Source organism: Ursus maritimus, assembly GCF_017311325.1.
Source record: "Ursus maritimus isolate PB19 chromosome X unlocalized genomic scaffold, ASM1731132v1 scaffold_X1, whole genome shotgun sequence".
Lineage (NCBI taxonomy): Eukaryota > Metazoa > Chordata > Mammalia > Carnivora > Ursidae > Ursus > Ursus maritimus.
The window spans coordinates 111613507-111627101 of record NW_024423319.1 but is presented as its reverse complement, the minus strand read 5'-3'; the positions used below and the strand labels follow the sequence as shown (position 1 = coordinate 111627101).

General features: G+C 39.9%; 1 protein-coding gene across 1 annotated transcript in view; it reads left to right on the top strand.

The window, feature by feature from the left end:
- REPS2 (RALBP1 associated Eps domain containing 2) overlaps positions 1-8130 on the top strand; it is a 219323-nt gene extending 211193 nt beyond the window's left edge. The window contains exon 18 of the mRNA XM_040633929.1: positions 6458-8130. Coding sequence (XP_040489863.1) covers positions 6458-6526 — 69 coding nt within the window. The 3' untranslated portion in view covers positions 6527-8130. The remainder of the gene's footprint in view (positions 1-6457) is intronic.
- The last annotated feature ends 5465 nt before the right edge of the window (positions 8131-13595 follow it).

Below are 13595 nucleotides of genomic sequence, written 5' to 3'. Positions count from 1 at the left end.
GTGTATGTATGGTGCTGGATCCCACAGCTCCCACAAAGGCACTTTGCCCAGGAATGAAAGCCAGATTTTTTTTTTTTTTTTTTGGCATTGTTGTTGTTGGCAGGCAGACATGGACAAGGGATGTCTTACACAGCCATGATGCTGATGTCACTCCTGGTAATTTTTTCATTTTTTTGATGAACTTTCGTAGTGGTTTCCATAGTGGCTGCACCAATGTCTGTGATCCACCTTGAATTAAGTTTTGCATATGGTTTGAGATTAGGGTCAAGGTTTATTTTTTTCTCATATCAGTATCTAATCTAGCACCGTTTGTTGAAAAGAGTTTCTTTTCCTTCTTGGATTACTTTGGTCCCCTTGTCAAAAGTCTAGTGACCATATTAAGTATAGATTTATTTCTGGGTTCTTATTCTTTTTTTTTTTTTTTTTGAGAGAGAGAGAGAGAGAGCATGCCAGTGAGGGAGGGGCAGAGGGAGAGAGAGAATCTCAAGCAGACTCCACAGAGAGCACAGGCCTGGACATGGGGCTCAATCTCACAACCCCAAAATCATGACCTGAGCCAAAATCAAGAGTCAGATGCTTAACCGACTAAGCCACCCAGGTGCTCCTGAGTTCTTACTCTGTTCCATTAATCTGTTTGTTGATTCTTACACCAGTACCACACAATCTTACTTTATAGTAAGAAAATCAGGTAGTATATATTGTTCAACGTGTTCTTCTTTTTCAAGATTCCTTTGGATATCCTGGGCCCTTTGTTTCATATAAATTTTGAATCAATGTGTCATTTGCTACAAAATAGCCTGCTAGGACTATGATTGGATTTGTTTGAATCTATAGATCAGTTTAAGGAGGATCAAAATCTAAACAGTGTTGAGTCTCCCAATCTGCTAGTAGAGTACATCTTTCTAATTATTTATATCTTGTGAAATTTCTATTAGCAGTTCAGAGTGTACACATATTCCATGTGTTTTGTTAAATTTATTCCTAATTTTTTGTGACACTATTGCAAATTGAATTGGTTTTTAAATTTTCATTGTCTAATTGAGTTTATGAAGGTTACAGAATACAAGATCAACACACAAAAACCAATCATATTCTTTTATGTAAACAGTGAACAATTCGCAACAGAAATATGAAAAACACTGCCATGCACAATATCTTGCCACCCTCCTCCAAATGAAAAACTTAGGTATAAATTCATCAAAACACATAGGCTGTGAATATTGAAAACTATGAAGTGCTACTAAAAGAAATCCAAGACCTAAATAAATGGAGAGACACATTCACTTTTTGTGGATTGGAAGATTTAACATAGTAGTTATGTTATTTTTCTCTAAAGTGATCTATAGATTAGCTACAATGCCAATCACAGTGCCAGCAGGACTTTTTATAGGTATAGATCAGCTACTCTGATAATTTTTATGTAAGGGCCAAGGAACTTGAATAGCTAAAACAAATTTGGGAAAGAAGAACAAAGTTGGACGAATCACTCTAGTATCAGGCCTCAGTAATCAAGACAGTATGGATTTGGGGGAGGGATTGATGCATAGGTCAGTGGAGCAAGATAGAGGGTTGTGAAGTAGACTACATGAATATAACCATTCCATTTTTGATTTAGGTGCAACATCAATTCATTGAGAAAGGGGATAGTCTTTTCAGCAATTGTTTCCTAACAATGGGTCCTCCACATGTGGGGGAAAAAAAAAAAGAACCTCGATGGAAACCTCAGTCCTTATACAAAGATTAACTTGAAGTGGTTCATAGATGCAAACATAAAACATAAAGGTATAAAACTTATGGAAGAAAAGATAGGAAAAAAATCTGCATGTCCTAATGTTAGAAATGATGCCAAAAGCATAACCTAGAACAGAAAAATTAAATTGTACTTCATCAAAATTAAAAACTTTTGCTCTGCCTAAAATACTGTCAGGAGAATTAAGAGACAAGCTACAGACTGGGAGAAAATATTTGCAACCCACATATTTGACAAAGGACTTGTATCCAGATTATATAAAGAACTCCTCAAACTCAAGGACTCTCAAAACTCCAAAAACTCCGCTTAAAAATGGGCGAAAGACTTGAACAGACACTTCACCGAAGAGGATATAAGGATGGCAAATGAATACATGAGAAGATACTCAGCATCATTAGCCATAGGGAAATGCAAATTAAAACTATGATTGTGTGCCACTAAACACACATTAGAATTGCTAAGGCAGAAAATAATGACACCACCAAGTGCTGGCAACTGGGACTCTCATGCACTGATAGGAATGCAAAATGGTACCCCACTCTGAAAAATCATTTGGCAGTTTCTTAGGAAGTTGTATATACACTGACCATGTGACCCAGCAGTCCTACTCCTGGGTATCCACCAGTGAAGTGAAAACTTGTGTTCACTCAAAAATCTGTACATGAATGTTCATAACAGTTTTACGTGATGGCCCAAACCTGGAAACAGCCCAGGTGTACTTCAAAGGATGAATAGGTCAAGTGTGGTACATTCACACAATGAAATAGCACTCAGCAGTAAAAGTAGTGAACACACAACTTGGATGAAGCTCAAAGACGTTACGCTGAGTGAGGCAAGCCAGGGTCGAAAGGTTTTATACTATTTGATCCCTTTTATTTGACATTCTTGAAAAGACGAAACTATAGTGCTGGGAAACAGACCGGTAGTTGCCAGGGGTGGTGCATGAAGGTGAAGTTTTGTAGATCAGTGAGTTGTACCAGGGAGCATTTTGGTTGTTGGAACTGTAATGTATCTTCTTTGTGGTGGCAGTTACACAAACATATACATGTATTGAAATTTGTAGAACTGTACACTAAAAAAAAGTCACTCTTACCATATAATAAAAAAGATTATTTTTTAAAATGTCAAACTTCATTCTGTTTTATGAATCTTTATATGTGAACTTGTTTTTGTTTTGTGTTTTATTTCTTGTTTTTCTCCCCTGTTTGCTTTGGTGTAGATCATTTTCATACACTGTTCTCTCTTCTTGGTAAGCCTTTTTAATTTGGAAACCCATATTCTTCAGTTCTGAGGATTTTCTTGGTTTTTGTTATAGTTGTATTTTCTCCATGTTTCTTCCCCCTCCCTCCCCTGCTCATTTTCTCTGTTCTTGCTTGCTGATACTTTTCAGACATTGGAACTCTTAGCTTGTTGGTTCTCTGATTCTTTAATATTTTCTCTTCTGTTTTCTGTCCTTTCTCTTCTTTACTTTTGTATTTTTGTCCATTTCTGGAGACTTTCTTAATTTTAAGTTTTCAAACTGTTGTTTAATAACCAAGAGTTCATTTTTTGTTCTCTGATTGTTTCTTTTTAAAGGTATCCTATTCTTATTTCATTGTTGTAATATCTTTTATTAATGGTAGTATTTTTCTTCTTCCTGAATACTTTTCTATTTTACTGTTATGTATTTCTTATTAGATGCTTTCCTTCAATATCTGATGGTCCTTTGCTTATATTTAGGAAGAGGATGCAAATGTTGACTAGAAGTGTATAGCATGTTGTGGGGCTTGTCGACTTTGAACTTCAGTCTTCAACAGTCTGGTTGGGCTGTATAGTTGGGGATCCTCCCAAGGCAGTATCTTGGTGCTTTCTTTTTAATCTGATAGAATTTCCAGAGAGATTTTTTTTGGTCTCCTACATGGAGGAAGGACCTGGTTCACTGGAGAAAGAGGGCTGTGGGTCTCAGTATCTAGGATATTCATTTGCTCTCCTTAGTTCCAGTCCAGTATCTTGTCCTCAACTGCATCTCTGTACTGCTAATCAAGAGGCCCTGTGTTTTACCTTTTCAAGGAATAAATCTTCAGTATTCTGCCCTGGTAGCAGGCAGAAGCTGGGGAGCTAATTGCTTCTGAAGCAGACTTTAAACCAACACTTACTGTAGCCGTCCTCCTCCCCTCTTCCACTTACGTGGGTATCTGGCGCTGCCAGCTTGAGTCTTTCAGGGACTCTTCTGTGTAAAATCAGGTTGTTTTGTCGCTATGCTTAGCTTAGGTTTAGTTTTCTATACTTGATCTGTATGAGTGAAAATGTTCTAGCTCGAGTGAAAAGAAGTCTGAAGAATCATGAAAACAGAGCTTCAAAAGTCACAGCCTCTCAATCAATGCCAAGACTAAGTCAGTTTACAGATGCAGGACCCTTGAATAAAGGGGTATTTGGGTCACTTCACGGACAGACCCCACCATGTAGCAATGGAACAACTGGTAGAATGCCCACATTTATTTTGCTTGGATTTGCTGAGTCATTTACCATTCATCAGTTTGCTTTCCTGCTTGCAAATTGTATTGGTATTACTCCTTCCCTTTTGTTTTTCTTGTTCTTGTATGTTTGTGACTTAAAAAAACTTTTTTTTCATTGTTTTAGTGGCATTCTAGTAGGGAATGAGTATGCTGTGTATGTTCGGTTCCATCTTTTACCTGCAACTTCTGTCTATATTCTTTTGCTAGATGATACACAGTCTCAGAGCTTTGAAGATCATCCATAGCCTGGTGATCCTAAATCTATGTCTCAACCCCACCCTACTTCTCTTACCTCTGATCTTTGGACATAAAATTACAACTGCTTACTCAGCATTTTCTCTTAATATATCTAATACACACCTCAGAGACTTCATTCCCAACCATCCCTTTGAAATGCCTATTTCTTATCTAATCTTGTTCTCAGTACCACTTACTAACCACCTACTTGCTTGATCCCAAATCTCCTTCCTTCTTTCCTACATGAACTTTATCAGCAAGTCCTATCAGTTCTAAATTCAAAATATATCCAGAATTCATCCAGTTCTCTCCATCTTTATGGCTGCTACCCTGATCAAAGCCATTTTCATTTCTCACCTGGGTCCATGCAATAACCTTGCAATTCCTCCTTGCCTGCACTCTTGCTCTGCTCTACAATCCACTCTCTTCATGGTAGCCAGAGTGAACATTTTGAATTCTAAATTAAGCCACATCATTCCCTGATTCAGAACCCACAGTTCTGTTCCCCTGTACTGTGAATGGTGTCCACACTCCTGACTCTGTCCACAAGGTCCATGCCTAACTCTCAGACTTCAGCTCCTGCCAGTGTCTTCCTGGCTCCCTCTCCTCTCGTCACACAGGCCTTTCTGGTATCAAACACACCAAGCTTGTTCCTTCCCTTCGGGCCTTTGTAGTTGCCATTTTGTCTCCCTGAATATCCTTCCCCATGTCTTCATATGGGAACAAGGTTGTAATCAAGTCTCTGCTCAGATAGCATCACCTCTGAGAAGCCTTGCCTGACCAGGTGCTCCACCTGTCTTCCAGATTCCTATATTACCTCATCTTATTTATTTCCTTTTGAAAGTATCTTGTTCTTTATTGTCTTTGTCTAGCCATTTGAGTATAAAGCCTATGAGGGCATTGGTCTGATCCATCTTGTTCTTTGCAGATACCGTCACACTTAGGACAGAATCTGGCCGTAGTAGACAGTTAATCAAAGACTCTTGGAGGGGCGCCTGGGTGGCTCAGCCGTTAAGCATCTGCCTTCGGCTCAGATCATGATCCCAGGGCCCTGGGATCGAGCCCTGCATCAGGCTCCCTGCTTGGCGGGAAGCCTGCTTCTCCCTCTCATACTCCCCTTGCTTGTGTTCCCTCTCTCGCTGTCTCTCTCTGTCAAATAAATAAAATCTTTTTTTAAAAAAGACTCTTGGACGGCTGGATAGGAGGAGGGTAGTGAAAAAACGCTTGTTGAATTCTGTTTGTACTGTTAGCATGTTGATTCTTCCGGGGCATCTCAGAATTGAGCCTTTCTACAGACTTCTTTCCCATCTTAACTGATTCTACTTACAAATGTCTTTAAATGTCCCCCTCTCTTCCTGCCAATAAATCTGTTTTAGGGCCAAAAGTTTGAATTCCCAAATAGCAGACGGCTGGTCCTGTTTTTCTTTCTCCCTGTTTTTAGCCATGCAGTCACACCTTCAGCTGTATTTTGTGCAGGAGCCAAGATGAGATTTTGGCAGAGGGATGGCCAGTGCACTTGCTCATCCCTCAGACCCACCCAGGTGTGGTGCTGGACTAGAAATGAGAGATCGCAACTAGAAATTGAGTCCTGCTGGCTCACCTCTCAGTATTAGCATTCTGCTTTTGCTTTTGTGTTCTCTCCCAGTCTCTGTCTTTTGATTTTTAACATTGACTTCTGCCAACCACCGATCCTGTTAAAACTGCCAGTGAGATTGAAGCAGGGATGGCGTCAGTGAGTTTCATTTCCTCGTCTTCAGAGAGGAGCTGTGAGATGACAAATGGTGAAGCCGCCTCTGTCTAGTCACCAGTTGTAGAATATGATGCCTTCTACTCTGCCAGTCCTAGAGTCATGTGGTACTTCAGTGTTTGTGGGTCCGCTTACAAGTTTCTTTTTAATATCTGATGAAGTAGGGATGAACCCAGGAAATGACCCCTTTGCTTTTTTGTTTTCTTCTCTCTGTTTTGTACAAATCAGGAGGTTCATCAAGAACGGATTGCATTGGAAAACCAATTGGAACAACTTCGTCCAGTCACTGTATTGTAACCCCCAAGATTCAAGTAACAGTGGGTGACTTTTTCTGCCAAGATCTTTCCTTTGAATGTTTCAACCCAACTACTTGTCATAGATGTCCAAGACTGTGTGAAAAGCTGCAAGCAGCGGAATATAATCCATATTTCCTTCTCTCTTGTACTTCGCTTGTATGTTTTACTCTGGTGGGAAAAATACAACTGATTATCACACTTGAAATTGTAACTTCAATGGAATTTATCTCCCATTCTTAAGGACTTCCTCAAGTTGTTAGGTGTTTCTCCTTACCAAAAACCAATCTTCTAGCAATTAAAAACAAGTTAGAGCATTATTTATTTAAAGAATTTATGATTTGTATAAAACCTCATAACCTAGTACCTTCAGGATGCTTGTTTTATTTTTGTATGTATATCAAATACAGTAGGTTGGTTTCCTGAATAATTGGGATTCCAACTAGATAGTCTTTGGCATGATGATAATAAAAGAGAAAACTAAAACAAGAGCATCAGATTTAGACAGGCGCTGTGCCCTCCGCCACCATATGCCAAAAATTGCTTCTCTAGTGCCATTTTGACATTGTATCTAGCTATAAATAATACGTAACTATTGTTTTCTGTTGAATGGCAGAGATTTATTGGGTCTTTGCTCCTCTGTAAAGTGGAAGTTTTGTCAGTGATCTATTTAACTTGGCCCAGCTAGGCCATCAACTCACAGAACTCAGTCCTTTCGTGTAAATTTTTGGGCAAGAGCAATCTGCTTTAACCGCCTCACCTGATCAAATTAAATAAATAGTTGCCAGATCTCTACTTTTATCCTGCATGGGATAACATGTCTGTAAGTGCATGAATTTGGAAAGCACACATCAGATGTGAAAGGCTGAAGAGACTGTTTGGACTGATAAATATTTGTTGCTTGAACCCAGGTATTCACCCTGGAGAAGAAGGGGAAATGGTTGTTACCAGAAATCCAACAACTCTGGTAGTTATTTTTGTCTTTGTTATTTTAACTTGGATTGTGGTTGTATTTTGAGGTGAAGGAATGATGAAAGAAAACCAGTCTTCACTCTGGATATACAAGTGTTTGTTCTCTGTGAAGTGTACCCTTGGGAAGTGATTGGTTTATGTACCGTCCAGCAGAGCCCAACTGACTCCAGTGTATGTGATGTAAAACCATGAGCTCAAATTGCAGAAGCCAGTATCCTATGGAAATTTTGATCACCCGCTCCTCCTGAAAGCTCAAGTTGAAACTGGGACCTGACTGACCCCCACAGGGATCAGGGCACGCCCGCTTTCACATCACTTTGAGAGACTGATTACAAGGAATGCTCACTCTTACGCATTTTGCTAATTTACCCATTTTTAGAGTAGAGGTGTGTGGTATGCCTGGGGTCCTTTTTGAGGTGGTTTAGGGTAGGTTTGCAGTGTGGGATTAAGCCTTCTGTTTCAGCAGAGTTGACAGCTTTTAGAATAAGGAGGTATTTATTTAATGCTTCCGTATTTTATTTGCAAGCTTTATCAATAGCTTAATGGCAAAAGAGAAAGGCTCAAGCAGATGATGTTTTCCCAAAGAAAAACAAATTGTTGATTCGATTCTGTGCATATTAAAAGATTTTGAATTGATTTGATTTTGAAAATCCCAGAACTTAAACTATTTTTCTATTCCCCCTTTCCTTCCCTTTTGGTTGCCTTTTCTGTCCCTCTGGGAGGGGGTTGGAGTCATTTTAAACCCTTCCTAAGATTATGAATGGGCGATGCAGATTTTTGAGGTAACCTCTTTTCCTGTGTCCTGAGATCTAGGGACTAAAGTTATTTTTATCAACAGTGTCCTTGCTGTAGACATTCCACAGCATGCTTAGTTTTTGTTACATTCCGCCCGGGAAAGACCAGTGTGTGCACTCCATCTCCTCATCTTCCAGTACCCATGCGCTCCCTCGAGATAGCACTGCATGTCCAGTAAGGAGGCATACGAACTCAGGAATATTAGTCTTTAGTATACATTTAAAAAATATTGATATGTTTTTTCCCCCATCAAGTCAGTGCCAGAATGAGACAAATTAGGAGGTTGGGGTTTTGTTTAGTTGGCTTGGTTTTCACTAAAGGAAGAAACTCACATTGGACAATTAAGGTCCCATGAGTTGCATAGTCTCACTGATATTTTACGATGAGCATTGCATTAAAGCACACATCAATGTCTATACCCAGCTTTCTTGACTGCACTTAACAGTGACACAGTGTATTAGTTGCTTAGAAGTGGATTTAAAAAAAACACAAATACGCACTATTATTATTACCTGACTAGTGCTCTTCTTCCATGTCTCTGTTTTCTCAGAATGTGCACTTTTAATTTGGGATTATAACTCCTGTTAATGTTTCTGTGAGCCTTCAGTGTTATTTATAGGAAGGCTATTGAAATCACCATTATACCTCTTCTATAAAACGTCTCCAAAATTAGACCTGCTTTTTGGAATTCAATGGACAGAATGTGGATGTTGCCCCCATCCATGGGGGTTTAATAAGCTTGTTGTTAAGTGGTCTTCCTCCAGAGGGGTCCGATGTTCCCAAGGATGAAAGCAGAGTAGGAATTGATAGTGGGCTAATGGGGTACCTCGTTGTCTCCTGTAAGTGGTGTATTGCTTTTGCCACCTCCCTGTCCAGCAGACATGAAGTACAACCAAGAGGTAGATATCTGGACTGGAGGTGCGTGTTGTAATCAAGGCAGATACTTGCACTTGCTTTAGTTGGAAAGAGCTAACTGCTTTATAAATATTAGAGAAATGTTTTGGGCCTGATTGGGAGGGGAGACTTAGTAGGAAGCTGTGCCCATTTTACTGTCCTTGGAGAATAGGATGTCAGAGCTGAGAGGACTTGTACCTGTCTCCTGCAGTTTGCTTGTGGGGAAACCAAGGCCATCAGAAACTACATTTTCTAGCCCAAGAATCTGTAGAAAGATAACTAGTGGCAGAGTTGGAATGCTAGCTGATCTTACAGATTCTAAGTCAAGTCCTCTAGCCTCTAGCAATACTAAAAATAGATTAGAAGGGTTTCTTCTGTTTACCATGTTGAATTTTATTTACTTAGTAAGTCTTCAATTATGAAAACATGTTTCAGTGAGTTTTAGATCTAGATATTTTTCTTGGATTGAAGCAAAAAATAAAATCTGAAGGGAAGAATATGATTGAACTATTTGTTCTTCTGAACACCTCACCTTTCATGATGCAATAAATTACTCTGAGTTTCTTGGCAGAACTTTTGACAGCTGTTGCTTTGAATGGATTCCATTCCTGTATTCCTTATGGGAGTTTGTTTTTAAAATAGACTACTGCGATGGAAATGAACTCAATATGTAGTAAGTTATAGTTTTCTTCGATATATCTTTAGTTATGTGGGTTGCAAATGTTCGATTTCAGCATATTTTAGGGGGAGTAATCAAAAACACGCATTTTTCTTTGATTTCCTACCAGTGTCTGAACTATCATAAAGCATTCTTCTCTTCATATGTGACTTGATTCTATAGTCTCTTTATAAATGATAATTTGTCTATTTCTTAAATGATCTCTCAACCATGGTAATATTAGATGTGCACTCGGAAGATCAATAAGATAATCATCTGGAATGGATGTTTTTAATTGCAATTAAAGCAGGCATTTGCAGATGTCTTCTTCTAAGCAGTAGTTGGAACGATCTCACAGTATAACACCTTACAGCTAAAGACATTTGTTCAACACAAACTACAATCACACCTCCTGACTAGACATCACCAAAGGGATGTGATTTTGGAAGTATAAAAAAAAGAATTCCAAATATCATAGCAACCAGATCTTCCCATATTATTGACAAGTAAACCTTAGTAGGTTGTGGTTTAAACAGTATGAACAAAATGTAATATCAATTAGAAAAAGGAAGGTCTTTTTCTCCTCTAGTTATATAAATAGAAGAAAAGTGACGTTAGTTTCTCTTTCCAACTGGCTTATTCTGTCGCAAGTGTACTCTTTGAAAACTCTGATTTCAAAGGATCTCTTCAATTTACACATTAGTGATGGGTGTTTGTTATGTTCTTTTTTGCATCATGACTTAGTGTGGTTCAAGTTCCTATTAGAAGTGGGGATTTGGATTTTTGGAATTCTGAGGTGGCATCTCCTCTTTCGGCACAGGCTGAAGGCTACTGCTCACCAATGCCAGCAGCTTAGTCATTGATGGCTATTTGCATGTGAGTCTTACTCTGCGAGCCACCCCACTTGGCTTGTTTGAAATGAGAAATGCATCTAGTTTTGCGACCCTCCCAAGAGCAAATATAAGAACAGACATGGAGGACCAGACTTCAAAAGCAGCACAATCAGAGTCTAAGAGCCGCTGCCTTCCTCAAAAATAGGCATTCAGAGGTTGCCTTACAGGTGTTCCCTGAAACAGCCAGTCTGTTAATGTGAGCAAGAGATGCTGAGTACACAGTTGCTTTTAGGCTTAGATAGTTATTGTCTACATTTGCTAACCTACATGATGATAAAGGCAGGGTTTCAACTGAGAGGACTTGTTCTAGTTACAGGAGCCTTGCTCTGTTCTTAACAATTGGAAAATGTTGTGTGTGTGTGTGTGTGTGTGTGTGTGTGTGTGTGTGTGTGTGTTTTGTGAGTTCCTCTGTCTTGCTCTAAGCTAAGTTCATGGCTGTGGGAAGTTGCAGAAAACAGGCTTAAGACTCTGAAGACCAGAGGACAAGGGACTTTCAAGAGGGCTTGTATTGGAATTTGTGGGCTACACTAGGGAAATTCGGGGACCAGTTCCACCCTGCTTAAGTACTCTGTTGGACAACAGGACTGGATCCTAAAGGTCCTTCATGGAGCTCTGCCCTCAGAATGGTGCAGTTGATACAAGCACCCCATCCTATGGTGATTGGATCGGCTGAGTTTTGTTGTTTTTCTTTTGTCTTAAGGCAACTTGTATGAGGACTTCACCTGTACCTATCTAGGGAACGGGGTGTACCCTTTTCTTTCGCACTGCCATTCTTTTTGTCTTCAGCACAGATATGGTGTTCAAGAAAGCCAGAGTCAGGAAGAGCCATTTTAGTCTTCATTGCAGTGGGCCAGGAGAGAGAGTGAGCTGATGGTCTATTTTAACCTTGAGAGTAAAAGTGTATATTTTTTCACTACAGGTACATTGAACAGTAAAATGAGTAACAGCAAAGTATATATTTGATGCCTTCTGTCTTTTCATGATAATGTGATAACAAGTTGTGTTAATATTTTACTTAGCCAGAGTTTTATTCATTTGTTAGACCTTGGGAACATTATGTATATTGATCTTAAACATAAATAAATATAGGGTAACCTATATTTGGATTGTGACTTGTAGACTCTAACCTTACTGCCTCTTTTTCACACTTGTTGGAAAGTCTGTTCAAGTAGTAGGTTAAAAATCTCCAACTTTGGAAAATGTACATGATGTGAAACTGGGGTGCTATGTTAAAAATAAATGTATGATAACTAAGTCTGGCTTTTATGGAGTCTTCGTGTTGATATGTTGTGGCCTGCATTTGGTCTTGTGCATTTCATGGAAGTGCTATGGAAAAGAGTTAGAGGTCTTCCCAATTAAATCAAAGTCTGAGATTTGATTATTTTTACCTCCTAGTGATCTGAGGTAGGCCCTTAAACATCTGTACATGGTAAACACTGGGCAGTCCTGGGAGATCATGCCTAACTCATAGTGCATTTTAAAGATCCACTGGATTGAAAACTTGACTTAATGTGGGGTCCAGGTAATTTGCTTCATCCTGTCAGTATTCTTTTTGTTCAAAAATGTTACCATCATCATATCCTTAGCTGGAGTAAGTATGAAGGGGGAGGGATCAGGAAGAGCGGGCTTGAGAGCCCAACCTAGTTACCTGGCATCCCAGTTGCAGTTTCTTACTTTTAAAATTTGAATAATTGTAGGAGTCTGCCAGTCTCCTATCATATGGGGGTTTTATTCTGTATGGTGGATGCATATGGATGCACATGAGATATTTCTAGTACCCTAGTTGAATACCAAATGAACTCTGGAAAAAATTATCTGTGATCTGGCTCATAAGTTTGGACACTGGAGATCACCTGGCCCTGACCTTTCCCAAGCACTGGTGAGGATCACTTTATCCCTCACTTTGGAGATAAAACAGATCTGAGATCTTCTAGACAAGCGGTTCCCAAAACACGATCCCCGGACCAGCAGTACCAGCATCATTGGGTAACTTATCATTGGAGAACAATTGAAACAGGGACTCTGGGAGTGGGCCTGGCAGTGTTCGTGATGACAAGCCCTCCATGTGATACTGATGCCCACTAATACTGAACTACTGCTCTAGCTAGCTTCATTTTGCATCCAAAGAAACCACCCCTACACAGGAACTGCAGTGCATAAGATGTATGAGGGTAGGCTGACTGCTATAACAAAGAACCCCAAGAATAGAGTGACTTGACCCAATGGACGTGTATTTCTCACCTTACAGTGCAGAGAGGATGTTCTTAGTTGCCCCATTTTCTTTGTGGTTATGTGGGGACCCAGACTCCTTTCATGTATGCTTTCATCTTACTCTAGGGCTAGAGAGTTTTCTCCTTTTAGCCAGTGTGTGGAGAAAAAGACATACTACAGGAAGAATACAATTTCTCTTCACAGAAGTGCTACACGTCACTCGTATGCATACTTCATTTCCCAGAACTCAGATGACAACAGTTAACTGCAGTGGAGACTGGGAAGTGTGGTCTAGCTGTCAGCTCAGGAGGAAAAAGTTGTAGGGAGCACATTATCCACCAGGAGGCACAAGGCCAGTTTGCTGTGAGAACACATGGTGTGGGGGTGGGACATCTGATGCAGACTGTGGGGATCCAGGAGAGCTTCATGGAAGAGTCTAAAGAAAGGGATAGGTATTAACTAAGAAAAAGACGGTGTTCCAGGCAGAGGGAGCTGCGTATGTGAAGGCAAGGCAGTAAAAGAACATGGTGTATTCTGGCAACTGCAAAAGATTCTTCCTGGAAGGAGGAGCCAGTGGAGCGTAGAGGGAAGGAAGTGGCAAGAGTCGGGCACGGGGGGCTGGATGGGAAGGCATGTCATGAAAAGTCATA